At 42.0% G+C, this 25852-nt stretch overlaps 1 protein-coding gene across 1 annotated transcript; it reads left to right on the forward strand.

Annotated features, from left to right (window-relative positions):
• Positions 1-13456: 13456 nt before the first annotated feature.
• On the forward strand, positions 13457-14485 carry LOC120066959 (DDB1- and CUL4-associated factor 7-like). The gene has a single exon (XM_039018297.1). It carries the CDS (start codon positions 13457-13459, stop codon positions 14483-14485), a length of 1029 nt encoding a protein of 342 aa, XP_038874225.1.
• Positions 14486-25852: the final 11367 nt, after the last annotated feature.

Genomic DNA, 25852 nt, shown 5'->3' on the forward strand with positions numbered 1-25852 from the left:
CTGGTACTCTGTGTATATAGCCAAGTTATCGTTACTCATTGTGCATCTATTCCTTGTGTTATTATTTTTCCATTATTTCTCTTTTTTTCTCTGCATTGTTGGGAAGGGCCGTAAGTAAGCATTTCACTGTTAGTCTACATCTGTTGTTTACAAAGCATATGACAAATATAAATTGATTTGAAATCAGGATAAAATGTAATCAGACCATTGTAATACCTTAAAGGTTGTACTACAACCTGTGCACAGATTTACCAATGAAACAATACCTACAGCACAACATTTGAGTTCTTTATTCAATCTTTTAGCATAGAGCTGTATTCACTCCTTATATGCCTTTATTGTCTGCCTACATTGTTACAGCAGCATGTTCATTGTTGTGTTTAATTATTATATATATTTTTTACCAGAAAGGTGAGATTTGTATCTTTCTGGCACTATGCAACATTACTAGGTTATTGTTCATGGCGCTCTCAGGAAAATGTATTAAATCCGGGTATAGCCACACACCCATCTAGAAGATCAAGCCATTATTCCTGAACAGGTTAAAACACCTCGCTCGCTCTCCGTTCAGGTGTGGCTGGTAAGACATGATGTGAATGGATAAGGACAAGCCGAAGGGGGTCATACTGCAGATGACTCACTACACTCTGGTTTTATACAGCCCTTTAATACCACCCGTGAGCTGTTCCACTGTTTCAGATAAAAGAGCAAATACAACATCGGAGCCTCCGTTACAACTGCCACATACTGTAGAGAGAGGGTGAAACTTTCAGTCAGAAAAATACATGGAAATCGCAAACTCTTTTGGCTCGCAGTGAAATCTTTTGCCAGCAAGGTTTCAGCTTCAACCCCTTTAAACTGGCACTGCAACAACACTAAACACACTGATAAACTGTAGATACAACACTAAACACACTGATAAATTGTAGATACATCACTAAACAGCCAAATAGGAGGCAATAATACAGGACATATAATTTGGCTTACAGCAAGTACCATTAGGCCTACCCACACCCCTTGTGTACTGAGGTGAAGTGGGCTAGATTACATCACAGAAAATGTATTGCTTTGAGATTGGGGACAACGTTGATGGGTGAAGGCCAAAACCATTGTTTACCCAGATGGATTAACTTTCAGTGTATCTGTTATGGGGGTACAGGCATAGATAAGAGGAGATTCTTTTATGTCAAATGAACTTGCATGGGTATTGGTACAAGTAACTCAAACATTGAGGGGATGTGAATGTTTCTGTTTGATTTGGCATCAATGACAACCTGACGGTTTTGAGGGCTAAATCACCAAATTGTTGTTTATCAAACCTTATCTGGAATGAACAATGATGGAATGCAAACATTTTGAGATTTCTGAAGCGGTATCAGCAGTATCCAATATTGAATCAATATTATTTACAGAGAGCAAAACTGCAGATTCCTGCCAATGTCTAGACTCTAGACACAGTAAATACATAACTCCAGTATTGTTAATGAAACTGGGAATCTTGACAGCAGAGCAGAATGGAGTGGAAATAGAAGCAAGCTCTCATGTGAGTGTTACAGCCAGGAAATGGTAGGTTGTATTGACCCGTGAGTATGTATAGTTGATGAGTAGTATCACAAGTACAGTGCAATGCAAAGACTTGATGAATGGCCTTTGGTTTTTGCATTACACTGGGAGGAAGAATGGAATTTGAGTGGGCTGAATAGAGAGATTCATCTTTTCAACTACGTAGAGGAAGAGAGAAAAAAGAGAAGTATTTCCAGCCGGCCCATCTATGGGAGTGATAATGTTTTTTTTTTTGCAGTTGTCTCTGTTTGTTGCACAATGTGCAGGTTGATCAATGTCCACTGCCTCACTGTCTGTAGAGGCAATCTATGGCAATGAGAATCTAAAGGTTACCCTTACACTCATGCAAACACATCCTGCTTTATCATCTCGGTTAACAAGCACTGGCACGTACCTACGTAAGCCTTTTAACTCACTCTACCTGGCACGTCACAATTCCCATGTTACAACAGCAATAGCAGGTAATGTAGTGCACACCTTCAATCTAGAACATTCTAAACTTGGGCCTTGGTATTTGGTAACGTTGACCATCTGCAGCGTGTCTGTTCCTCCCGTCAGAGAACTGGAGAATGATGTGATGTCAGTCTAACAGGGGAAACATATGTTCCCATTAAATATCTCTGGCCTGTCATGCAAGTTATTTACACTACATGACCAAAAGTATGTGGACACCTGCTCGTCGAACATCTCATTCCAAAATTATGGACATTAATATGGAGTTGGTCCCCCTTTGCTGCTATTACAGCCTTCACTCTTCTGGGAAAGCTTTCCATTACATGTTGGAACATTGCTGCGAGGACTTGCTTCCATTTAGGCACAAGAGTATTAGTGAGGTTGTACACTGATGTTGGGTGATTAGGCTTGGCTCGCAGTCGGTGTTCCAATTCATCCCAAAGGTGTTCGATGGGTTTGAGGTCAGGGCTCTGTGCAGGCCAGTCAAATTCTTCCACACCAATCTCGTCAAACAATTTCTGTATGGACCTCGCTTTGTGCACAGGGTCATTGAGATCCTTAAACAGGAGGAGCCTTCCCCAAACTGTTTCCACAAAGTTGGAAGAACAGAATCATCTAGAACGTCATTGTATGCTGTAGCTTTAAGATTTCCCTTCACTGGAACTAAGGGGCCTAGCCCGAACCATGAAAAACAGCTCCCAGACCATTATTCCTCCTCCACCAAACTTTACAGTTGGCACTATGCATTCGGCAGGTAGCGTTCTCCTGGCATCCGCTAAACCCAGATTCGTCCATTGGACTGCCAGATGGTGAAGCGTGATTCATCACTCATAATTTCCACTGCTCCAAAGTTCAATGGCGGAAAGCATTACACCACTCTAGCTGACACTTGGCATTGCACATGGTGATCTTAGGCTTGTGCGAGGCTGCTCAGCCATGGAAACCCATTTCATGAAGCTCCCGACGAACAGTTTTTGTGCTGACGTTGCTTCCAGAGGCAGTTTGGAACTCCATTCCCGTTCTGTGAGCTTGTCTGACCTACCACTTTGCGGTTGAGCCGTTGTTGCTCCTAGACGTTTCCACTTCACAATAACAGCATTTACAGTTAACCGGGGAGCTCTAGCAGGGCAGAAATTTGACAAACTGACTTGTTTGAAAGGTATCATCCTATGAGGGTGCCACGTTGAAAGACACTGAGCTCTTCAGTAAGGCCAATATACTGCCAATGTTTGTCTGTTGAGATTGCATGGCTGTGTGCTCGATTTTTATATACTGTCAGAAATGGGTGTGGCTGAAATAGCCAAATCCACTAATTTGAAGTGGTGTCAACATACAGTACATTTGGTGATGTAGTGTATCTGTGCCGCTCTCCATTTTACTGGCTTAATCCTGTGCTTGTCCAAAGAGAGATAAAACATGATTAGTTAAGAGCGAGAGAGTCTCTACTCTGGTTCTCTCTTCTCTCAATGATTAAGAACAGGGACTGTCCCCAAGTGAAATGATAGAAGAATGTAAACATCACATCCATCAACTACTGTCGCTGGGTAAGTCTAAACCATTGAGGGGAACAGTTCTACAGTTCTACATTTGGTTTCGACTTTGTCACAAGTACAGTGAAATGTTTAATTTGCAAGCCCTTCCCAACAATGTAGTATTCAATATTAAAATAGTATAACAAAAACATGTTTTAAAAGTGGCATAAGTTTCCGGTTCCGGTGGCATGCATTGAAACTCGTGGCATTCTCGTGGTTTTATTTATCAAAATAAGGGACTGTACATTTTTTATAACGGGGATACCTGGAAAAAATTGGACCTCTCTGAAATTAAAATGGATGGCACTCCCTTCAGTAAAATATATATACTTGAAAAAAAAACTAAAACAACTCTCCCCTATACCCAAAAATAAGTGGACAGCAGAGAACATGCCTACCGTTTACCCTCACTCTTAAGACAGACCAGAACCTTAGATATGCAGTTTTACAAACTGTTCTTCATTTTGTAAGTATTACATGGCAAAACAGCCAGAAGGTTGTGGATTCGCAGACAAGGGTAGGTGAAAAGATTTCCATTATAATAAACGGACTTCACGAATCTATCATTTTATTTGTGAGTCCTTTTATAAATGCATTTCATACAATTCTACTTCACATGACTGAAGAGCAGAATATTTTGTAATACCAAACAGAGCATGACAATGAATACGCGCATGCTACAGCCCTTTTTTTAAATCTTGGAAACTTTCATGTTCTAATTTATTCCATTATATTGTTGTTACAAAATAGATATGTTGACTCATTAGGGCATGGGAATATAAGAGCAAACAAACTCTGCAAACCAAAGACTGGTCAAATTCCTGTTTCTAAAAGTACATTTAAAGGCACTGTAAAACGTCTGTAGTAATACTTTTTAAAATTACATTTTATATTGCCTAAATGCAAAATGTATAGGCATGTTGTTGAAGTGCTGTTGTTAATGTGTTGTTGAAATGCTGAGCGCTCTTCTGAATGACATAGACACAAAGCAAAGATCAAATCAAATCAAATGCATTTATATAGCCCTTCTTACATCAGCTGATATCTCAAAGTGCTGTACAGAAACACAGCCTAAAACCCCAAACAGCAAGCAATGCAGGTGTAGAAGCATGGTGGCTAGGAAAAAAACTCCCTAGAAAGGCCAAAACCTAGGAAGAAACCTAGAGAGGAACCAGGCTTTGAGGGGTGGCCAGTCCTCTTCTGGCTGTGCCGGGTGGAGATTATAACAGAACATGGCCAATATGTTCAAATGTTCATAAATGACCAGCATGGTCAAATAATAATAATCACAGTAGTTGTCGAGGGTGCAGCAAGTCAGCACCTCAGGAGTAAATATCAGTTGGCTTTTCATAGCCGATCATTAAGAGTATCTCTACCGCTCCTGCTGTCTCTAGAGAGTTGAAAACAGCAGGTCTGGGACAGGTAGCACATCCGGTGAACAGGTCAGGGTTCCATAGCCGCAGGCAGAACAGTTGAAACTGGATCAGCAGCACGGCCAGGTGGACTGGGGACAGCAAGGAGTCATCATGCCAGGTAGTCCTGAGGCATGGTCCTAGGGCTCAGGTCCTCCGAGAGAGAGAAAGAAAGAGAGAATTAGAGCGAGCATACTTAAATTCACACAGGACACCGGATAAGACAGGAGAAGTACTCCAGATATAACAAACTGACCCTAGACCCCCGACACATAAACTACTGCAGCATAAATACTGGAGGCTGAGACAGGAGGGATCAGGAGACACTGTTGCCCCATCCGATGATACCCCCGGACAGGGCCAAACAGGAAGGATATAACCCCACCCACTTTGCCAAAGCACAGCCCCCACACCACTAGAGGGATATCTTCAACCACCAACTTACCATCCTGAGACAAGGCCGAGTATAGCCCACAAAGATCTCCGCCACGGCACAACCCAAGTGGGGGCGCCAACCCAGACTCAACCCACTCAAGTGACGCACCCCTCCTAGGGACGGCATGAAAGAGCACCAGTAAGCCAGTGACTCAGCCCCTGTAATAGGGTTAGAGGCAGGGAATCCCAGTGGAGAGAGGGGAACCGGCCAGGCAGAGACAGCAAGGGCGGTTCGTTGCTCCAGAGCCTTTCCGTTCACCTTCACACTCCTGGGCCAGACTACACTCAATCATATGACCCACTGAAGAGATGAGTCTTCAGTAAAGACTTAAAGGTTGAGACCGAGTCTTCGTCTCTCACATGGGTAGGCAGACCATTCCATAAAAATGGAGCTCTATAGGAGAAAGCCCTGCCTCCAGCTGTTTGCTTAGAAATTCTAGGGACAATTAGGAGGCTTGCGTCTTGTGACCGTAGCGTACGTGTAGGTATGTACGGCAGGACCAAATCGGAAAGATAGGTAGAAGCAAGCCCATGCAATGCTTTGTAGGTTAGCAGTAAAACCTTGAAATCAGCCCTTGCCTTAACAGGAAGCCAGTGTAGGGAGGCTAGCACTGGAGTAATATGATCACATTTTTTGGTTCTAGTCAGGATTCTAGCAGCCGTATTTAGCACTAACTGAAGTTTATTTAGTGCTTTATCCAGGTAGCCGGAAAGTAGAGCATTGCAGTAGTCTAACCTAGAAGTAACAAAAGCATGGATACATTTTTCTGCATCCTTTTTGGACAGAAAGTTTCTGATTTTTGCAATGTTACGTAGATGGAAAAAAGCTGTCCTTGAAATAGTCTTGATATGTTCGTCAACATATGCATGTCAATCTCTCCTGGCTCAAAGTGGATGAGAGAATGACTTCCTCACTACTTGTATTTGTGAGAGGTATGGACATGTTGAATGCACTGAGCCGTCTGTTTGAACTACTGGCACACAGCTCGGACACCCATGCATACCCCATAAGACATGCCACCAGAGGTCTCTTCACAGTCCCAAAGTCCAGAACAGTTTTATTTAAGACAACTGTACAACCATCAAGATTAAATTTCAGATCCAACAGAAGATCTCTGTTTCTTGAGACCTAGAACAAGCATCTCTGTTTTGTCCGAGTTTAAAAGTAGAAAGTTTGCAGCCATCCACTTCCTTATGTCTGAAACACAGGCTTCTAGCGAAGGCAATTTTGGGGCTTCACCTTGTTTCATTGAAATGTACAGCTGTGTGTCATCCGCATAGCAGTGAATGTTAACATTATGTTTTCGAATGACATCCCCAAGAGGTAAAATATATATAGTGAAAACAATAGTGGTCCTAAAACGGAACCTTGAGGAACACCGAAATTTACAGTTGATTTGTCAGAGGACAAACCATTCACAGAGACAAACTGATATCTTTCCGACAGATAAGATCTAAACCAGGCCAGAACTTGTCCGTGTAGACCAATTTGGGTTTCCAATCTCTCCAAAAGAATGTGGTGATCGATGGTATCAAAAGCAGCACTAAGGTCTAGGAGCACGAGGACAGATGCAGAGCCTCGGTCTGACGCCATTAAAACGTAATTTACCACCTTCACAAGTGCAGTCTCAGTGCTATGATGGGGTCTAAAACCAGACTGAAGCATTTCGTATACATTGTTTGTCTTCAGGAAGGCAGTGAGTTGCTGCGCAAAAGCTATTTCAAAATATTTTGAGAGGAATGGAAGATTTGACATAGGCCAATAGTTTTTTATATTTTCTGGGTCAAGATTTGGCTTTTCAAGAGAGGCTTTATTACTGCCACTTTTAGTGAGTTTGGTACACATCCGGTGGATAGAGCCGTTTATTATGTTCAACATAGGAGGGCCAAGCACAGGAAGCAGCTCTTTCAGTAGTTTAGTTGGAATAGGGTCCAGTATGCAGCTTGAAGGTTTAGAGTCCATGATTATTTTCATCATTCTGTCAAGAGATATAGTACTAAAACACTTGAGTGTCTTTCTTGATCCTAGGTCCTGGCAGAGTTGTGCAGACTCAGGACAGCTGAGCTTTGGAGGAATATGCAGATTTATAGAGGAGTCCGTAATTTGCTTTCTGATGATCATGATCTTTTCCTCAAAGAAGTTCATGAATTTATTACTGCTGAAGTGAAAGCCATCCTCACTTGGGGAATGCTGCTTTTTAGTTAGCTTTGCGACAGTGTCAAAAATAAATGTCGGATTGTTCTTATTTTCCTCAATTAAGTTGGAAAAATAGGATGATCGAGCAGCAGTGAGGGCTCTTCGATACTGCACGGTACTGTCTTTCCAAGCTAGTCGGAAGACTTCCAGTTTGGTGTGGCGACATTTCCGTTCCAGTTTTCTGGAAGCTTGCTTCAGAGCTCGGGCATATTCTGTATACCAGGGAGCTAGTTTCTTATGACAAATGTTTTTAGTTTTTAGGTGTGCAACTGCATCTAGGGTATTGCGCAAAGTTAAATTGAGTTCCTCAGTTAGGTGGTTAACTGATTTTTGTCCTCTGACGTCCTTGGGTAGGCAGAGGGAGTCTGGAAGGGCATCAAGGAATCTTTGTGTTGTCTGAGAATTTATAGCACGACTTTTGATGCTCCTTTGGGGTCTGAGCAGCTTATTTGTTGCGATTGCAAACGTAATAAAATGGTGGTCCGATAGTCCAGGATTATGATATTCCATATGCATCAGAGTCACATCTTTCCCAGGCATTTTACAGCTTGTTTCTAGCATTGCGGACTAAAGCATCAATATAGATCGATTTATATAATCAGGTCCAATTTTTTTTCTTCTAAATCTTAGGCCTTAAGCTATGCTTTCAGACATTTTGTTTAACAAAAGCCAACTACTCACATACACCCTCAATTTTCACTTAACACACCAAGCCCTTCACTGACATGGAGATATGCTTAGTGACCAAAGGAATTAGCTGACAAAATCTATGGATAGTAAACTGCAATTTTGTCTGTCAAACAGGTAGGCATACCTCTTTTTTCTTGAATAGGAAGAAATAGGCTCCAACACAAAGCCCTCGTTAGTAGCCTAAAGTCAAATTAAAATGAAGACTGTTTAAATTAATTAGTCCTTCTTAAATTACTTTTAGCACCCATGCTCTGTCTATCTCCTCGGCTGCCACTTCATAGTAATGTAAGTTGCGTAAATTACTCAAATATGGCTTATTCTAAGGTCAATAACTCTGATAAATAGCTTCATTATGGGTGACAGAACATCTAGTTTTTATAAAAATCTATTGTAGTTTACCTCCAGTTATAGCTTACCTTCTGTTCTCCTTCTCATCTTCACTCTCTCCCTCTCAAACTGAACAGGACACCTGTAGGCCAAGACCGCACGCACAGATATTGCATTTTTGGACAAATAAAACAATTATTTTCAGAAGAAGCCTTTGACGCGCCTCCTGAAGTACACAGCACAGTCATTAGTTTTAAGCAGCACAAAAGGGTTTACATCAGCAAGAGCAGGGCAGGCCGAGGCTCTTGACTGGGAATGCCTATCCAATGTAGTGTGTAATGCAGTGTAGCCTAGTTTTATAAAACACCATCCCAGCAGCGCAAAAAATAGGGAAGAAAGTACATTTTCTTAGAAATATAACTTTGCCTTGTGCTTCTGAGAGCATGCTCTTCATATAGCCTAGGCCAGTTTTCCCCAAACTCGGTCCCGGGGACCCCAAGGGGTACAGGTTTTGTTTTTTGCCCTAGTACTACACAGCCGATTCAAAAAATTAAAGCTTGATGATTAGTTGATTATTTGAATGAGCTGTGTAGAGCTAGGGCAAAAATCTAAATGTGCACCCTTTGGGGTCTCCAGAACCAAGATTGGGAAATGCTAGCCTAGGCCTATAGTATACCAGGGATATTCAATGCATACCCTACGAGGTCCGGAGACTACTAGTATTCTGTTCTACCTGATAATGAATTGTACACACCTGGTGTCCCAAGTCTAAAATCAGTCCATGATTAGAGGGGAACAATGAAAAAAATGCAGTGGAACTGGCTTCGATGTCCAGAGTTGTCAAACGAATTCCACGGAGGGCCGAGTATCTGCAGCTTTTTGCTCCACCATTGTACTTGATTGATGAATTAAGGTCACTAATTAGTAAGGAACTCTCCTCACATGGTTGTCTAGGTCTTAGTTGAAAGGAAAAACCAAAAACCCGCAGACACTCGGCCCTCAATGGAATGACTTTGACACCCCTGGTATGGGCTATGGATCATTTGACTGAGACCACACTACGCGCACTTGATATTGAGCACCCAGCAGAGAATCAGGGATGATGGGCAGCACTCTGCACACATCGAGATATAATAAACAACTCATTTTCAAACACTGAGCAATATGACATTTAATAGATTACAAATTACATGACCCTACCCTGGACTAAATTTAAAAAAAATACTAAACCCTCCTGCTTACTGAAATTGAGATAGCATAATACCCCCATTTTCCTCCAGGTAACAATTGCGTAAATTTCGACCGCTCCCTAACTATGAATTAACATACTGATTTTCAAATAATTGTCAACCTATAACACCATATTTGTCACGTCCTGACCAGAGTTCTTATGTGTTGTGCTTGTTTTAGTGTTGGTCAGGACGTGAGCTGGGTGGGCATTCTATGTTGTGTGTCTAGTTTGTCTGTTTCTGTGTTCAGCCTAATATGGTTCTCAATCAGAGGCAGCTGTCAATCGTTGTCCCTGATTGAGAATCATATATAGGTGGCTTGTTTTGTGTTGGGAATTTGTGGGTGGTTGTTTCCTGTCTCTGTGTTTGTGTTCTGCACCAGATAGGACTGTCTCGGTTTTCACGTTTGTTGTTTTGTAATGTTGTAAGTGTTCACAGTTCGTTAAATTAAATATGTTGAACACTAACTGCGCTGCATTTTGGTCCTCTCCTTCATCCCAGGAAGAAAGCCGTTACAATATTAAGGCGTGGGATGTTCACTGTATTACAAGGAACAATAGCAGGTATATTTCGTTCCAGCAGCTGGCATATTCTGTCATTCACAATTCACCTGTGGGAACATGGCGACTCCCGACAACATGGCGACTCCCGACATAATGGCGACTCCCGACAACATGGCGACTCCCGACAACATGGCGACTCCCGACAACAGAAAGAGTTGGCCACTACTATTCTAAAGATTATTTGTGAGGAAATGACCTCTGCCCTCGACTTACAATTAAACCCGGTAAATGAATATCTTGCACTGCTCACTTCTAAAGTGGATTCCTACTCAACTAAAGTAGAAAGTTTGGAGCCAGCGGCCAATGTGTCAGAGGGGCGAAAACAGCGTGAACTAAGCTAGAAAGTGAAATCAGACTCAAAAAAAAACAATCACTCAAAAATCATTCCCGTAAATTCAATGTGCAGGTCACAGGACTTGAACCTGGTGTCGAAGCGTCAACCCAATTTCCTTCATAAGCAATCTTTTCTATAAATTGTTTGGGCAAGAGAAGCTGGGTCCAATGCCACTGATAAACATTGCGCACCACATGGGTCCTCTCCGCAACAGATCTCGTGTAGGATTGTACGAATCCACAGTTTTGAAGTCAAACAGCATATTGTTCAACTCGCAGCAGAATCAGGCTGCTCTGATGTATGCAGAGAAGAGGATCAGCATCTACCCAGATCTGAGTGCCGAACTGCTGAAACAAGCTAAATCTGAGATGCGGCTTCATCCACTCAGCAATACTCATCTTGATCTTCCAGAATACAACACACACGATTTCCACTGCCAAGGAGGCTCAAGACTTCTTTGAGAAGCACATCACACAAGGGGACAAGCCGACAGATCTAAGCTAACCCCAATTTGACTGGCTCATTATTCAGGTATACTATCCATGCACAATCACACAGCCTAGCCTATGGACAATTATTATTATTATTGCTGATCATTGGACTTCATTATTATATTGCCTATTGTCCAGGACATTTAGACAAGGATGACACCACGCCAATAAATGAACAATGGACAATATACAGTGCCTTCAGAAAGTATTCACACACCTTTACTTTTTCTACATTGTTGTATTACAGCACAATAATAACCTAATTGACAGAGTGAAAAGAAGGAAGCCTGTACAGAAGAAAAATCTACTTGAAAATCTAGGGCAAGACCTGAAAATGGTTATCTAGCAATGAACAACCAATTTGACTGAGCTTGAAGAATTTTTAAAAGAATAATGGGCAAATGTTGCACAATCCAGGTATGTGTCACGGCCGTCGACTGAAGTAGACCAAAGCGCAGCGTGGTGAGCGTACATTTCTGTTTATTGAGGTAAATGTCACCAACAAAACAATGACACGACCGTGAAGCTTAACATAGGCTATGATGCCTCTAACAAAGTCAACTTCCCATGATTGAGAACCATACCCGGCCAAAACATAGAAATACAAAATCATAGAAAACAAAAACATAGAATGCCCACCCCTAATCACACCCTGACCAAACCAAATAGAGACATAAAAAGGCTCTCTAAGGTCAGGGCATGACAGTATGGAAAGCTCCTCGAGTCTTACCCAGAAAGCTGTAATCGCTGTGCTGTGCTTCTACAAAGTATTGACTCAGGGCTGTGAATACTTATGTAAATAAGATATATTTCTGTATTTCATTCTCAATAAATTTGCAAAAATGTCTAGAAACATGTTTTTCCTTTGTCATTAATGTAATCCATTTTGAATTCAGGCTGTAACACAACAAAATGTGGAATAAGTTAAGGGGTATGAACACTTTCAGAAGGCACTGTATTGAAGTGTCAAACAGACTGGGGCTGTTTCCTTGTGGGACTACAGAGTATTGCATCCCTATAATATGGGCTAAATATGGCAATATAAATTGAAGGTTATTCCCCTACTATTTTTACTGTACTACTGTGTACAATAGACTCCTTTTAGTTTTTTCTTCCTGTTGATGGCTGTCCACCTCCGTTTATGCTACTGAATTTATTTCCCATGGAGGACTTGGCCTTTTGGCCATGATTCATTATTGTGAAGATCTTTAACAGACTGCATTTCCTGTACATACATTATTTTTATTTATTTTTTACATAGTATAGAGCACATAAATGCTTTATACAAAATGACCTAAACATGTTTTAAGGTCATTTAAACCTTAATGCTAATAATAATGATAATAATGGATCAAGGGCTATTGCTCCTAAAGCCATCCTATTTGACTGTTGAGACTTGCATTTCTGTTTTATTTAGCCTACTAAAGAAAACAATTATATCATTAATAATATATATTTTTTTCAATGGCAATGCTAGCTATTCTCTTGAAATTGAAAGGCCTCAATAATCTTATAAAAAGCCTTGCATTTTATCACTGGAGACAATTTTTGTACACAACACTGCCTTTTATATAGCTCTGTTGGCTGGGAGTCTGACTACCAGAAGGGCCCAACATTGTCTGCTATTTGTATATAAAGCAGTTCTCTAGAAACTCCCATACTACCTCACCTCACCTCACTTCTTAATTGGAAATCCAGCCATCGTCAAACTCGCTCTCAACACTGGCTGGTTGTAGAGGTTCCGTGGGTCTCCACAGAGTCCAGAAAGATTACTTTTAGTTACTGTGACCCTAGCACATGGAATGACCTACAGGCCACTTTGAGGCTTGAAGTCGGGGTCGGGTCAAAGCTAGCAGGGGACCCAATTCGAAAGCAGGCTCACTCACCCAGATTGTCAAAATCAAATAAATAGCAATTTCAGACTATTGCCTGTCAGCTAACAGGTGTCTTGAAGCTAAATTTAAGCATAAACTTCGCTTTCGTTGTGTGACAGAAGTAGCTATCACGCGGTACAACATGCTACTAGCTAGCTAATGGTGTTAACTGGGCTAGTCTAGCATCCACTAATGACTGTTAGCCAGCTAGCTGTCTGACAGCTAGCTGTCATTTGAACTGTTCAAATCTTCAATTCAGACGTCTTTAAGGAGCCGTGGGGTATATTTTGTTCCAAGGAAACAGTTGTATATTTTTTATAGCTAAGGATTTGATATAACAGCTTGTTTATTGAGCTATGTCGCTCCACTGTAAGCAAAAAGAGATCTACAAACACGAACCGCCATGGACGGTGTATGCAATGAACTGGTGCGTTCGTCCCGACAAGCGCTTTCGCCTGGCCCTTGGAGGTTACGTTGAAGAATATAACAATAAGATGCAGATTGTGGGTCTGGAGGAGGAGAGTTTAGAGTTCATCTGCAGGAACACCTTTGACCACCTCTACCCCACCACCAAGATCATGTGGATCCCGGACAGCAAGGGTGTTTACCTAGACCTGCTTGCCACTAGCGGGGACTACCTGCACATTTGGGGGATCAGTGACACAGAGACGCGTTTGGAATGCTTGCTGAATAACAACAAGAACTCTGACTTCTGTGCACCATTCACCTCGTTTGACTGGAATGAAGTAGATCCTAATCTACTGGGCACCTCCAGCATTGACACCATCTGTATTATCGGGGGGTTGGAGACTGGCCAGGTACTAAGCAAAGTCAACCTCGTATCTCGCCAAGTCAAGACCCAGCTCATTGCTCATGACAAAGAGGTGTATGGCATAGCGTTCAGCCACGCAGGCGGTGGTCGGGACATGTTTGCGTCGGTCGGAGCGGACGGCTCAGTAAGGATGTTTGACCAGCGGCACCTGGAGCACAGCGCCATCATCTATGAAGACCCCCAGCACCACCCCCTACTGCACCTCTGCTGGAACAAACAGGACCCCAACTACCTGGCCACCATGGCTATGGACGTCATGGAGGTTGTGATTCTGGACGTGCATGTTCCCTGCACGCCGGTGGCCCGCCTCAACAATCACTGGGCATGTGTCAACGGATTCGCCTGGGCTCCCCACTCCTCCTGTCACATCTGCACTGCAGCTGAAGACCACCAGGCGCTGATATGGGACATCCAGCAAATGCCCAGGGCCATCAAGGACCCTATTCTGGCCTGCACAGCAGAGGAGGAGATCAACAACGTTCAGTGGGCCTCCACCCAGCCTGACTGGATCGCCATCAGCTACAACAACTGCCTAGAGATCCTGCGGGTCTAAAGCCAACCTTCACCTGAGGGGTGGATGTGAAGGGGTGGAGGATGAGGACAATGTGTGTATTCAGTGATTTTTGAGTGGAAGTAAATCTTGCAGGACTGCCTCAACCCACTGCTCTGTCCTGACTGATTGATAACTAATTCTGTGTCAAAAGGAATAGGTTGTCCCCTTTATTTATTATTTTGATAATCATCAGTGCCAAAATGCATCAGTGCTTTCAGTGGGTTCAACAATTCTAGATTAATTCTTTATGGAGTGAAGCAGTGCAGTTCCAACTGAAGACTGCCTCTTGAGTGTGTTTAACTTGTTGTTTTATCCAGCCAGCTATGAGATTAATATGAAGATGTTTTGGGTTTAGGAGTGTTTGATATGACATATAACAACATATTTAGTGTCAGGAAACTGGATTTTAAATGACATTCAGTGTCAGAAAATGTAATTTTGTGTCACGTTGGAACGGATGATTCGGGAGACAGGCGCAGGAATGCGTAATATTTTTTTTTACTCAGCCCAAATTACGGCGTGCCCTGTAAAGGCATGGGGACGAAGACCAAACAAACACATACACAAAACACAGGGTTGAAACCCAAACAAAAGAGCGAGGAGTACCTCGAATAAATACACATGCGCACAATGATTAACACACAGGACGAGACCCGTAATCATCTGCGCAATCACAAGGGCACGAAAGCCCAAAACACACAGCAGAGGTACTCACACGCACCAACGGACATTGTAACAATAATCGACCCCCCAATGGAAATCAAAGGGCACATATATACAAATACTAATCAGTGGGAATAGGGTACAGGTGTGCGTGATGAAAGTTCCGGAGGCATCCGTGACATTTAGGGTCATCTGGATGTCTTTCTGAACTTGTTTAAATCCAGTTGTAGACTTTGAAACCATTATTTTAATGTGACAAGTATTTTTTAAATGGTTTGCTGGTACCAGATCCCTTCCATGATTATACTGTGATAATCTGACATGTAGGGAAGTGACTAAAGTGTTATGCTCCAGAGTGGCACAGCGGTCTAAGGCACTGAATTTCCATGCTTGAGGCATCACTACAGACACTGGTTTGATTCCAGGCTGTATCACAACCGGCCGTGATTGGGAGTCCCCTAGGACGGAGCACAATTGGCCCAGCGTCGTCCGGGTTTGGCCGGTGAAGGCCGTCATTGTAAATAAGAATTTGTTCTTAACTGACTTGCCTAGATAAATAAAGGTTAAAAAAGAATGGGGGATAAGAGGGAGGGGTGAGAGTGAGAAATGTAGGGAGGGTGAGGACCCTGGTGTGTGACAGTAGTCACAAGTAAAGTGGCAACCAGAATTTCTTATTGAGGGCCATTTAGTGAAGCTATCTTTTACACCTTTCACGATACACCAACAAGTGTTATTAACTTTGCATTGGTTATATTCTTAAAAAATGTTGTTGTACGTTTTACCCCTTTTTCTCCCTAATTGGTATTTGCAGTCTTGTACCATCGCTGCAACTCCCGTACGGAATCAGAAACATGACCATGCCAAGCCGCACTGCTTCTTGACCCACTGTTTGATTAAGCCGGAAGCCAGCCGCACCAATGTGTCGGAGGAAACACTATACAGCTGGCAATCGAAGTCAGCGTGCATGCGCCTGGCCCGCCAAAAGGAGTCGCTAGAGCGTGATGGGACAAGGACATCGCGGCCGGCCAAACACTCCCCTGACCTGTACGATACTGGGCCAATTGTCCACCGCCTCATTGGTCTCCTAGTCGCGGGCGGCTGCAACACAGCCTGCGATCGAACCCAGGTCTCTAGTGATGCCTCAAGCACTGCGATGCAGTGCCTTAGACCGTTGTGCCACTCAGGAGGCCCACATTGGTTATATTCTTTACAGGACAATGATTAGCAGGCATGATAAACAAATCTGTAATTACAGATGCCTCAAGTGTGACCTATGTCAGCAGTTTGTTATTGACATCATATTTTTTGCTTACATAATGTCATGGCTCGCTTCATCCAACAGATGGCAATTCACATCACTGCTCACCAAAGCTTCATTTTGTAATTTTACTGCACCCACAAACTGCTACATTATCCATCATTTAGTTGTTCTTCTGTTACGTTGAAAGTGCACATACAGTACAGTCATGTCAAGTATTCTATCAATACATTAGAGCAGGGTTTAGAGCAGGAACATAAGAGCAGGACCAAGTATGGTAAACCCTGCATTAGAACAAGGCACAAAACAACACTAATAACACACTGTATATACAGTGCCTTGCAAAAGTATTCATCCCACTTTACGTTTTTCCTATTTTGTTGCATTACAACTTGTAATTTAAATGTATTTTTATTTGGATTTCATGTAATGGACATACACCAAATAGTCCAAATTGGTGAAGTGAAATTATGAAAATAACTTGTAAAAAATTGATCAAATAATAAAAAACTGAAAAGTGGTGCGTGCATATGTATTCACCCCCTTTGCTATGAAGCCCCTAAATAAGATCTGGTGCAACCAATTACCTTTAGAAGTCACATAATTAGTTAAATAAAGTCTGGCTGTGTGCAATCTAAGTGTCACATGATCTGTCACATGATCTCAGTATATATACACCTGTTCTGAAAGGCCCCAGAGTCTGCAACACCACTAAGCACGGGGCACCACCAAGCAAGCGGCACCATAAAGACCAGGAGCTCCCCAAACAGGTCAGGGACAAAGTTGTGGAGAAGTACGGATCAGGGTTTGGTTATAAAAATATCACAAACTTTGAACATCCCACGGAGCACCATTAAATCCATTATTAACAAATGGAAAGAATATGGCACCACAACAAACCTGCCAACAGAGGGCCACCCACCAAATCTCATGGACCAGGCAAGGAAGGCATTAATCAGAGAGGCAACAAAGAGACCAAAGATAACCCTGAAGGAGCTGCAATGCTACATAGCGGAGATTGGAGTATCTGTCCATAGGACCACTTTAAGCCGTGCACTCCACAAAGCTGGGCTTTACGGAAGAGTGGCCAGAAAAAAAGTCATTGCTTAAAGAAAAAAATAAGCAAACACGTTTGGTGTTCACCAAAAGGCATGTGGGAGACTCCCCAAACATATGGAACAAGGTACTCTGGTCAAATGAGACTAAAATGTAGCTTTTTGGCCATCAAGGAAAACACAACATCTGGTGCAAACCCAGCACCTCTCATCACTCTGAGAACACCATCCCCACAGTGAAGCATGGTGGTGGCAGCATCATGCTGTGGGGATGTTTTTCATCAACAGGACTGGGAAACTGGTCAGAATTGAAGGAATGATGGATGGCGCTAAATACAGGGAAATTCTTGACAGAAACCTATTTCAGTCTTCCAGAGATTTGAGACTGGGACGAAGGTTCACCTTCCAGCAGAACAATGATCCTAGGCATACTGCTAAAGCAACACTCAAGTGGTTTAAGGGGAAACATTTAAATGTATTGGAATTGCCTAGTCAAAGCCCAGACCTCAATCCAATTGAGAATCTGTGGTATGACTTAAAGATTGCTGTACACCAGTGGAACCCATCCAACTTGAAGGAGCTGGAGCAGTTTTTCTTAGAAGAATGGGCAAAGAAACCCAGTAGCTAGATGTACCAAGCTTATAGAGACATACCCCAAGAGACTTGCAGCTGTAATTTCTGCAAAAGGTGGCTATACAAAGTATTGACTTTGGGGGGGGTGAATAGTTATGAACGCTCAAGTTTTTTTTGTCTTATTTCTTGTTTGTTTCACAATAAAAAATATTTTGCATCTTCAAAGTGGTAGGCATGTTGTGTAAACCAAATGATACAACCCCCCCCCAAAGTCAATTTTAATTCCAGGTTGTAAGACAACAAAATAGGAAAAATACCAAGAGGGGTGAATGCTTTCGCAAGCCACTGTGTGTATCTATATATCTCATATTCAGTGGTGTAGTTGGGGCTATATGCAGGAATACACCGTATACCCACTTTTTTTTTGCAGTGGGAATTGTGTATACTCACTTCTTAATCCCCACTGATTCGTAACAAAGTAGAGTAGTGGAGGTATACGCCATATCAATTATGTAGTACAATAGAGAAATCATGCAAAAAGTAGCTTACACAAACGCAAAGCACTTCAAATACTGTATATCTGACAGGCAGCTCACAAAAGATTGGTAGACGGACATTGATTTCCATAAGTGTCTTTAGATTTTGAAATTTGGGGAAGCTTTCAATTTATCTTACCATTTCTACCAATCTGCGTGCCAGTTGAGATTATTTTTAAGTGCGCATTTTTGTTTTCTTTTTAATAATAGCGCTTTCTTTTCATAAAATAATTGTCACGTGGTTAATCATAAAAATCTGAATTAAAATGATAAAACTCAAAGTTAAAAGGAAACTATTGCGAGAGTACCAGCCTATGCGATATGGACACATTGATACACTCTGATCCATTAGCAGCTGAAGAAATTAGAGCATAGAACTCATAGATAGCCTATAGGCCAATTCAGCAGTAGGCCTATAACTTCCATCGTCAATTAAGTAAAATATACTGAACAAAAGTAAAACGCAATATGCAACAATTTCAAAGATTTGACTGAGTTACAATTGATAAGTAAATCAGTCATTTGAAATACATTCTGTAATGCGTCTGTGTGTAGCTGGTGTAGATGAGTCAGGCGCAGGACAGCAGATATGAGTATTGTTGAGTAGAATTGCGTACATTAATCACAATACACGTCAATAAATCCAAGGCCACAAATACAGACCGCAATACAATAAACAATCACTCACAAACAAACATGGGGGAACAGAGGGTTAAATAATGAACAAGTAATTGGGGGATTGAAACCAGGTGTGTAAGACAAGGACAAAACAAATGGAAAATAAAAAGTGGATCGGCGATGGCTAGAAGGCTGGTGACGTCGACCGCCGAACGCCGCCCAAACAAGGAGAGGGACCGACTTCGGCGGAAGTCGTGACACATTCATTAGGCCCTAATCTACAGATACCTTAAAAAAAGGTAGGGGCGTGGATCAGAAAATCAAGTCAGTATCTGGTGTGACCACCATTTGCCTCATGCAGCGCGACAGATCTCCTTTGCATAGAGTTGATCAAGCTGTTGATTGTGGCTTGTGGAATGTTGTCCCACTCCTCTTCAATGACTGTGAAGTTGCTGGATATTGGTGGGAACTGGAACACGCTGTCTTACACGTCAATCCAGAGCATCCCAAACGCTGAAGTGCAGTCAGGTGAGGAAGATGAGCATGGAAGACAGTTTGTGCAAACCCACAGTTTCATCAGCTGTCTGGGTGGCTGGTCTCAGACGATCCTGTAAGTGAAGAAGACGGATGTGGACATCCTAGGATGGCGTGGTTACATGTGGTCTGCGGTTGTGAGGCCGGTTGGATGCACTGCCAAGATCTCTAAAACAACATAGGCTTATGGTAGAGAAATTAACATTCAATTCATGTTGCACCTGTGTAATGATCATGATGTTTAATAAGCTTCTTGATATGCCACACCTGTCAGGTAGATGGGTTATCTTGGCAAAGGAGAAATGCTCACTGACAGGGATGTAAACAAATTTGTGCACAAAATTAAGCTTTTTGTGCATATGGACAATTTTGGCGACCTTTTATTTCAGCTCATTAAACATGGGACCAACACTTTACATGTTACGTGTATATTTTTGTTCAGTGTACATGGGCCTAAAGCCGACAAATAAAATCAGTAGAAAATACCTTGACAAAAATGAATGTTCTTTCAACTGCATTCATCTCTCTACTCCGCCTGTCTGCCTCCCTTTCTTTCTGTCTTGACTTGAGCTATCGCAAGTGAAGTGCAAAATTGTATCAAATCAATCAACTGGGTCCTGCCAGAAGCTGTAGCCAGAGAACTTGCAACATTGTATCAACTAGCCTATTCTGGGCCCAGCTCCAGACAGACAGCTGTTTACGACTTTCCCCTGGATATATGGGATCATCAGATCAAGATATTTTCATCTTTCACACCGAGTCTTGGTGATTATCGAGGCTGGAGAGTGTTGGAAAGATTTTTCAAATACTGTGATGAACTATTATGATTGCAATGTATGTTAAAAAAACAGACTTCGTTGACTTACTGTGTGAGGTGAAGATAAAATGACTGAGAAGCTCAGCTTATTAGTGATGGAGTGGCGAGTTTAGACAATCAGAAATCAGAGATCCCCAAAATGGGCACTTTCCTAAATTTGCTCGCAGCAGGCACGCTTTGCCTACTTCTATGCGTGCTACCCTCAATGTTATCAGGACAGAGAAACCAGACACATGCTCATTGCTCACATTCCTCATTGCTCTCATTGCTCTCCAATCAAAACAATGAAAACATTTACAAAACTTGTAAATGATGGTTATGAAATAAACCAAAACTTGTTTCTCACAAATGTAGCAGGTTGTAAACTCTGCAAACAACATTTCCACTCCAAGATTGAGAGCCGTAGGCTAAATGACTGTAATTAATGAATAGGCCTACATGCATTAACAGAAATGAATGTAACCAAATGACAGGGATTAACAGCACATTTACTAGGCTTACTGGTGACATACAGTATGTAAATGGGGAATTGATCAAAATTAACAATCAAAAGGGCAAACAATGAAAAATGAATGTGTAAGAATTGGCAGGAGACCAGCAAGGTCACCCGTGATACACGTCAGTGATACAAATCAGTATTCGACTTCCATCCATGTCTGAGGACGTTGGGAGATTACGTGTAAACTGGTCACTAGTGGCAGCAGTGAGCGGTGTTACCTTCAAGTAGGTTTCGGTTTTGTAATGGCAGATGGGTGTAAGCATCTGCCTCTGGTTGCAAGTTCAAATTCAGTGATAGAAAGTTGTTTTTCATATTTTTGTTTTGAGCCTATTCCAAACCTTAACCATTCAGAGTTAATGCCTAACCTTAACCACTTAGAAATTTGATGTTTGGAACAACTTAGAAATTTGACATTTGCGAAACATGGATGAACATCAAATTCTGACATGAGAGCTGCTTGGGGAGACAGCTGAGCGCATTCTGGTGAGCTGAGTGCATGCATTCTGAAGAGACACATGCCATATCTTCGCCATGCACCCCTCCCCTTCTTCTTGTCTCAACATTTTAAATTATACTCAAGACACATTATCTTCACAAATATTTTAGATGCTTTTCACTGACAACCACAACTCATTAACCAGCTAGGCCTATTACCATGCGTGCTGCCCAAATTGCAGGCTTCCAAAATAGGCATAGGTCTATGCACTTGTGATTTGAAACAAACCACAACTCTCTGGTGAAGTATTTTTAATGATTTTATTTAGAAGGGAGTCATTCATATAAATTTGGCAAACATCAATTTATTTAGGGGAAGCCAGCATTCGAACAGTACACTGTGCACACACCAATTCGCAAGTGTCTGAAACCAGAGATCTGTTTATAATGACGAGATGATCATGTCTCCGCCATAACAATGGGAGTCTTCCCAAAGGCGGAAAGGCAGCCGACAAGTTTAGGTCTGCATATTATGCCCATAAAAAAAAATCTTAGGCTTTTTCTGGACAGATTTTGGCGAGAGTGAGCCCTCTCGCTTCGCCTCTTCCTCTCATCTGAAACTATCTCACTGGAGAAAGCATCCAAGCGAGCAAAACAGCAACCCTCTGTCTTACTACAGTATATGTAGCCCATGTAGCTGATGCTGTCTGGACAGAAATAGTATGACATCAAATCAAATGTCATTTGTCACGTGCCGAATACAACAGGTGTATACCTTTACCGTGAAATGTGTACTGACGAGCCCTTAACCAACAATGCAGAGTTTTAAAGTAAGAAAAATGTCCCAAATAAACTAAACTACAGCGAAAATAGTATCACAATAGAATAACAATAACCAGGCTATGTACAAGGGGTATCGGCACCTAGTCAATGTACAGAGGTATGGGTTAGTCGGGGTAATATGTATATGTAGGTAGCGGTAAAGTGACTATGCATAGATAATAAACAGAGAGTAGCAGCAGCAAATGTGAAGAGCGTGATGGAATGTGAATATGTCTGTGTGTGTGTGTGTGTGTGGCGTAAATATGCATGTGTGTGCTTGTATTTTGTGTTTGTGTGTGTTGAAATAAGTTATCTACCAGTAAATTCTAACTAAGGCAGCAATGGGTATGCAAACCAGGTATTGAAAAAGTTTGGTCCGAAGGCTGTCTGAAAATCAGTCATCATGTGCTGTTTGAATGAACATTTCTAAAGGCTTTCCCAAAAAACCTGCCCAATTAAATGTTGACTAAAAAGTAGGCCTACCTGGCAGAATGATATCATGATGATTTCTATCAGTCGGGAGGGTAGCCAGTCTCTTGCTATGTGCACAATTGAATTGAAGGGAAACTACACCCCCCGAATGTATTTTATTCTTATTTTGCCCAGACCTCAAATATGGCCTTCTGATGTGAGTTAAGCATTGTTGTGGACTTAGAACATCAAATTATTGTTGTTTTTCAACAATAAAAAAGTGATTTTCAGCGTGAAAACCTGAAAAAGTATAGGAAAACAGAATTTAACACAGGTCGCCTTTGCATTCCATTCCCTAACCAAATTGAAGGCTGCTGCAACTTCAGTTGCAGACATCCCAGTGCTTTAAAATCCCCCTTTCTTCTCACTACACAGTAACGATCGGTTTGGGCGTAAAATCATGGGTAATCAATGAGTAATTATTCTCTCAATGTGAAACAAAATGAATATTCAAAGAGAAGAGACAGAGTGGCTCAATCTTTTTTAATTGAGTTAATCATTCTGATGAAGTACTGTTACTGTATGTACTCAGAAGAAGTGGAATCTGAGCATCACTGTTGTGTAATACAGGTTCATCATAGGGACAGCTACCACAAATGCTCCCATGTCCTTGAGATCCCACGATACAGTGCAACACATTCATCAGTGCGCGCGCACACACACACACACACACACACAATCAGGGAACACTAGAGTGATGAAGAGTGACCTCTGATTCAGTTGATGTAAATCCTGTTCTTTGAATTATTGATACAGTACATTCTGCAGCTAACTAAGCTGTCTACTGTAGGTACCCAGGCATACAATCAAGGCTTTGTTTAAGGCAATGCAGGGAAAATATGTTGCAGGCTTAACACAGAGAACACAAAAACATGGTCAGACAGCAAACTCCCTAACAGGGCTGTTAATGAATGAGTCATATCAGTTGGGACTTGGAGACTGAGAATCAGAACAATCCATAAGTCAAACAATAGACATGAAGGAATATATGTCTGTCAACATCTCTCATACTCAGTCACAATACAACACGAAAACAAAGCTTAAGCATCCCATTCAATCTGCCTCCCACACAGCCTCCGTACTATACAGCAGGTCCCGTGGGGTTGGACTGGGAGAATGAGGGGTCAGAGCCGTGCCGCCCGCCCCTGCCCTGCTGCTGGGGAGACCCTGGAGTTCAGGGCTCAGCTCTAATTGCAGTGCTGAGCTGGGATGGGATCTGACCTTTACTGATTTATTTACTGACAAACATCTATATCGCTGCAGCTATGGCTGGCTGTCTTCCCTGGGAGAAATCCCAGCAGCCTCAGGGAGACAGGAAACCTCTTCTGTTCAAAGGTCGAAAAGTCCCCGTCATTAAACAGTAGGCTGCCCACTTCTCTTTAATAGGACACACACACTCACTCACACACACACACACACACACACACACACACACACACACACACACACACACACACACACACACACACACACACACACACACACACACACACACACACACACACACACACACACACACACACACACACACACACACACACACACAGTGGTAGAGCAGGAAATTAGAGTCATTTGGCATTTGTACAGAGGGAGGATAAATAGATATCTAAAAGTTTGAGGGTTACATTTGAAATGTCAGTCTCTAAATATAGAGCCTTGTCTGTAGAACACTATACCGTAATGCTCAGAGGATTTTCCATTTCAAGTGGATACCCATAGATTTATAGCTTTAGAAATCAGTGGTTGTGGTTCGGTCAGTGATTTCAGTACATTGTGTGGGATGGGATCATCCAATGTGTTCAAAGTCTGATGCAATCCCCTTACTAAGCACTCTGTCTCTCTATGTTACACTTTTTACCTCATAACTCTAGGTCTAGTAGAGCTTATTCCCTTTGTCCTCAGGATATGATTTCACCACATTTTTACCGCTTTCTGATGAGGATTTTTATTCTCTCTCTGAATCAGCATGAGCTCATATAATATTTACCATGTTTGAAAATCACATTTGAGGAATCCCTCAGTTTCAAGGCTGTATATTAATACAGTGATAACATGGCTGTAGAATGATAACTAATGATAACATAATGTTTTATGTTTCATATGGTTTTATCAATAGCTTAGTATCACATTACTATTATCCCTATTTATCAGCAATTTACTATACCAGGCACACATTCTCACTATAGAACACCACAGCATGTGATTATTCCCAATCCCAATACAGGATGTTATCACTTACTATACAATTGTAAGAAAGAGTATGACCATGGCCACTCAAACTACATTACAATAGGAACCAATCCTGGGGAAATCTTTTCAAATGTCATAAGACAGGTTGGAATCTCATGTGTGTGTCCTTTCCAGACTCTTCACCCTCCTTATTGAACTTGCTGTTATTCGATAAAGGCCTCTGTATTTGCTGACGTCATCACTTTAAGACACTGACTCTGGGTTAGCTTCACAAATCACTCTGTGACACTTGATTGTGTCATTTGAAGTCACGTGGTGCATGCAAATAGTTTAATTACTTGTAGCTATTGATTTGACCATATTAGGGGATTGATGAGAAAAAGGGTATGAAATTAACAGTGTTCCTTGCTATTTAGCACAAACATTATGGTTAATCAACAGACAATTAATGCTTGGCTAGTGCTTTCCAGCATAATTCCTTCTAGGTATCATTAAAGCAATATATTTGATCAATCAAGCATGTATGGTGCTTATATCAGAAATGATAGAAAGAACAACAGAGCGAGGAGAGAGAAAGATGGTGAAATGAGACAAGGGCCTCAAGGTACAAATGAGTTGTGTGGGCCTTCCACTATCTCACTTAAACTCACTCACTCCTCTCTAGCCCCCTCCCTCCCTCACTAGCCCTCTCAACTCCTCACTAGCCTAGCCCTCTCCCTCTCAACTCCTCTCTAGCCTAGCCCTCTCAACTCCTCTCTAGCCTAGCCCTCGCAACTCCTCTCTAATCTAGCCCTCTCAACTCCTCTCTAATATAGCCCTCTCAACTCCTCTCTAATCTAGCCCTCTCAACTCCTCTCTAGCCCTCTCACTCTCTCTCAACATCTCCCCCCTTTGTC

This window comes from Salvelinus namaycush, chromosome 22, assembly GCF_016432855.1.
Source record: "Salvelinus namaycush isolate Seneca chromosome 22, SaNama_1.0, whole genome shotgun sequence".
Taxonomy (NCBI): Eukaryota; Metazoa; Chordata; class Actinopteri; order Salmoniformes; family Salmonidae; genus Salvelinus; species Salvelinus namaycush.

Coding starts and splice junctions, on each gene's coding strand:
- LOC120066959 (XM_039018297.1), top strand. CDS start 13,457: ATGTCGCTCCACTGTAAGCAAAAAGAGATCTACAAACACGAACCGCCA.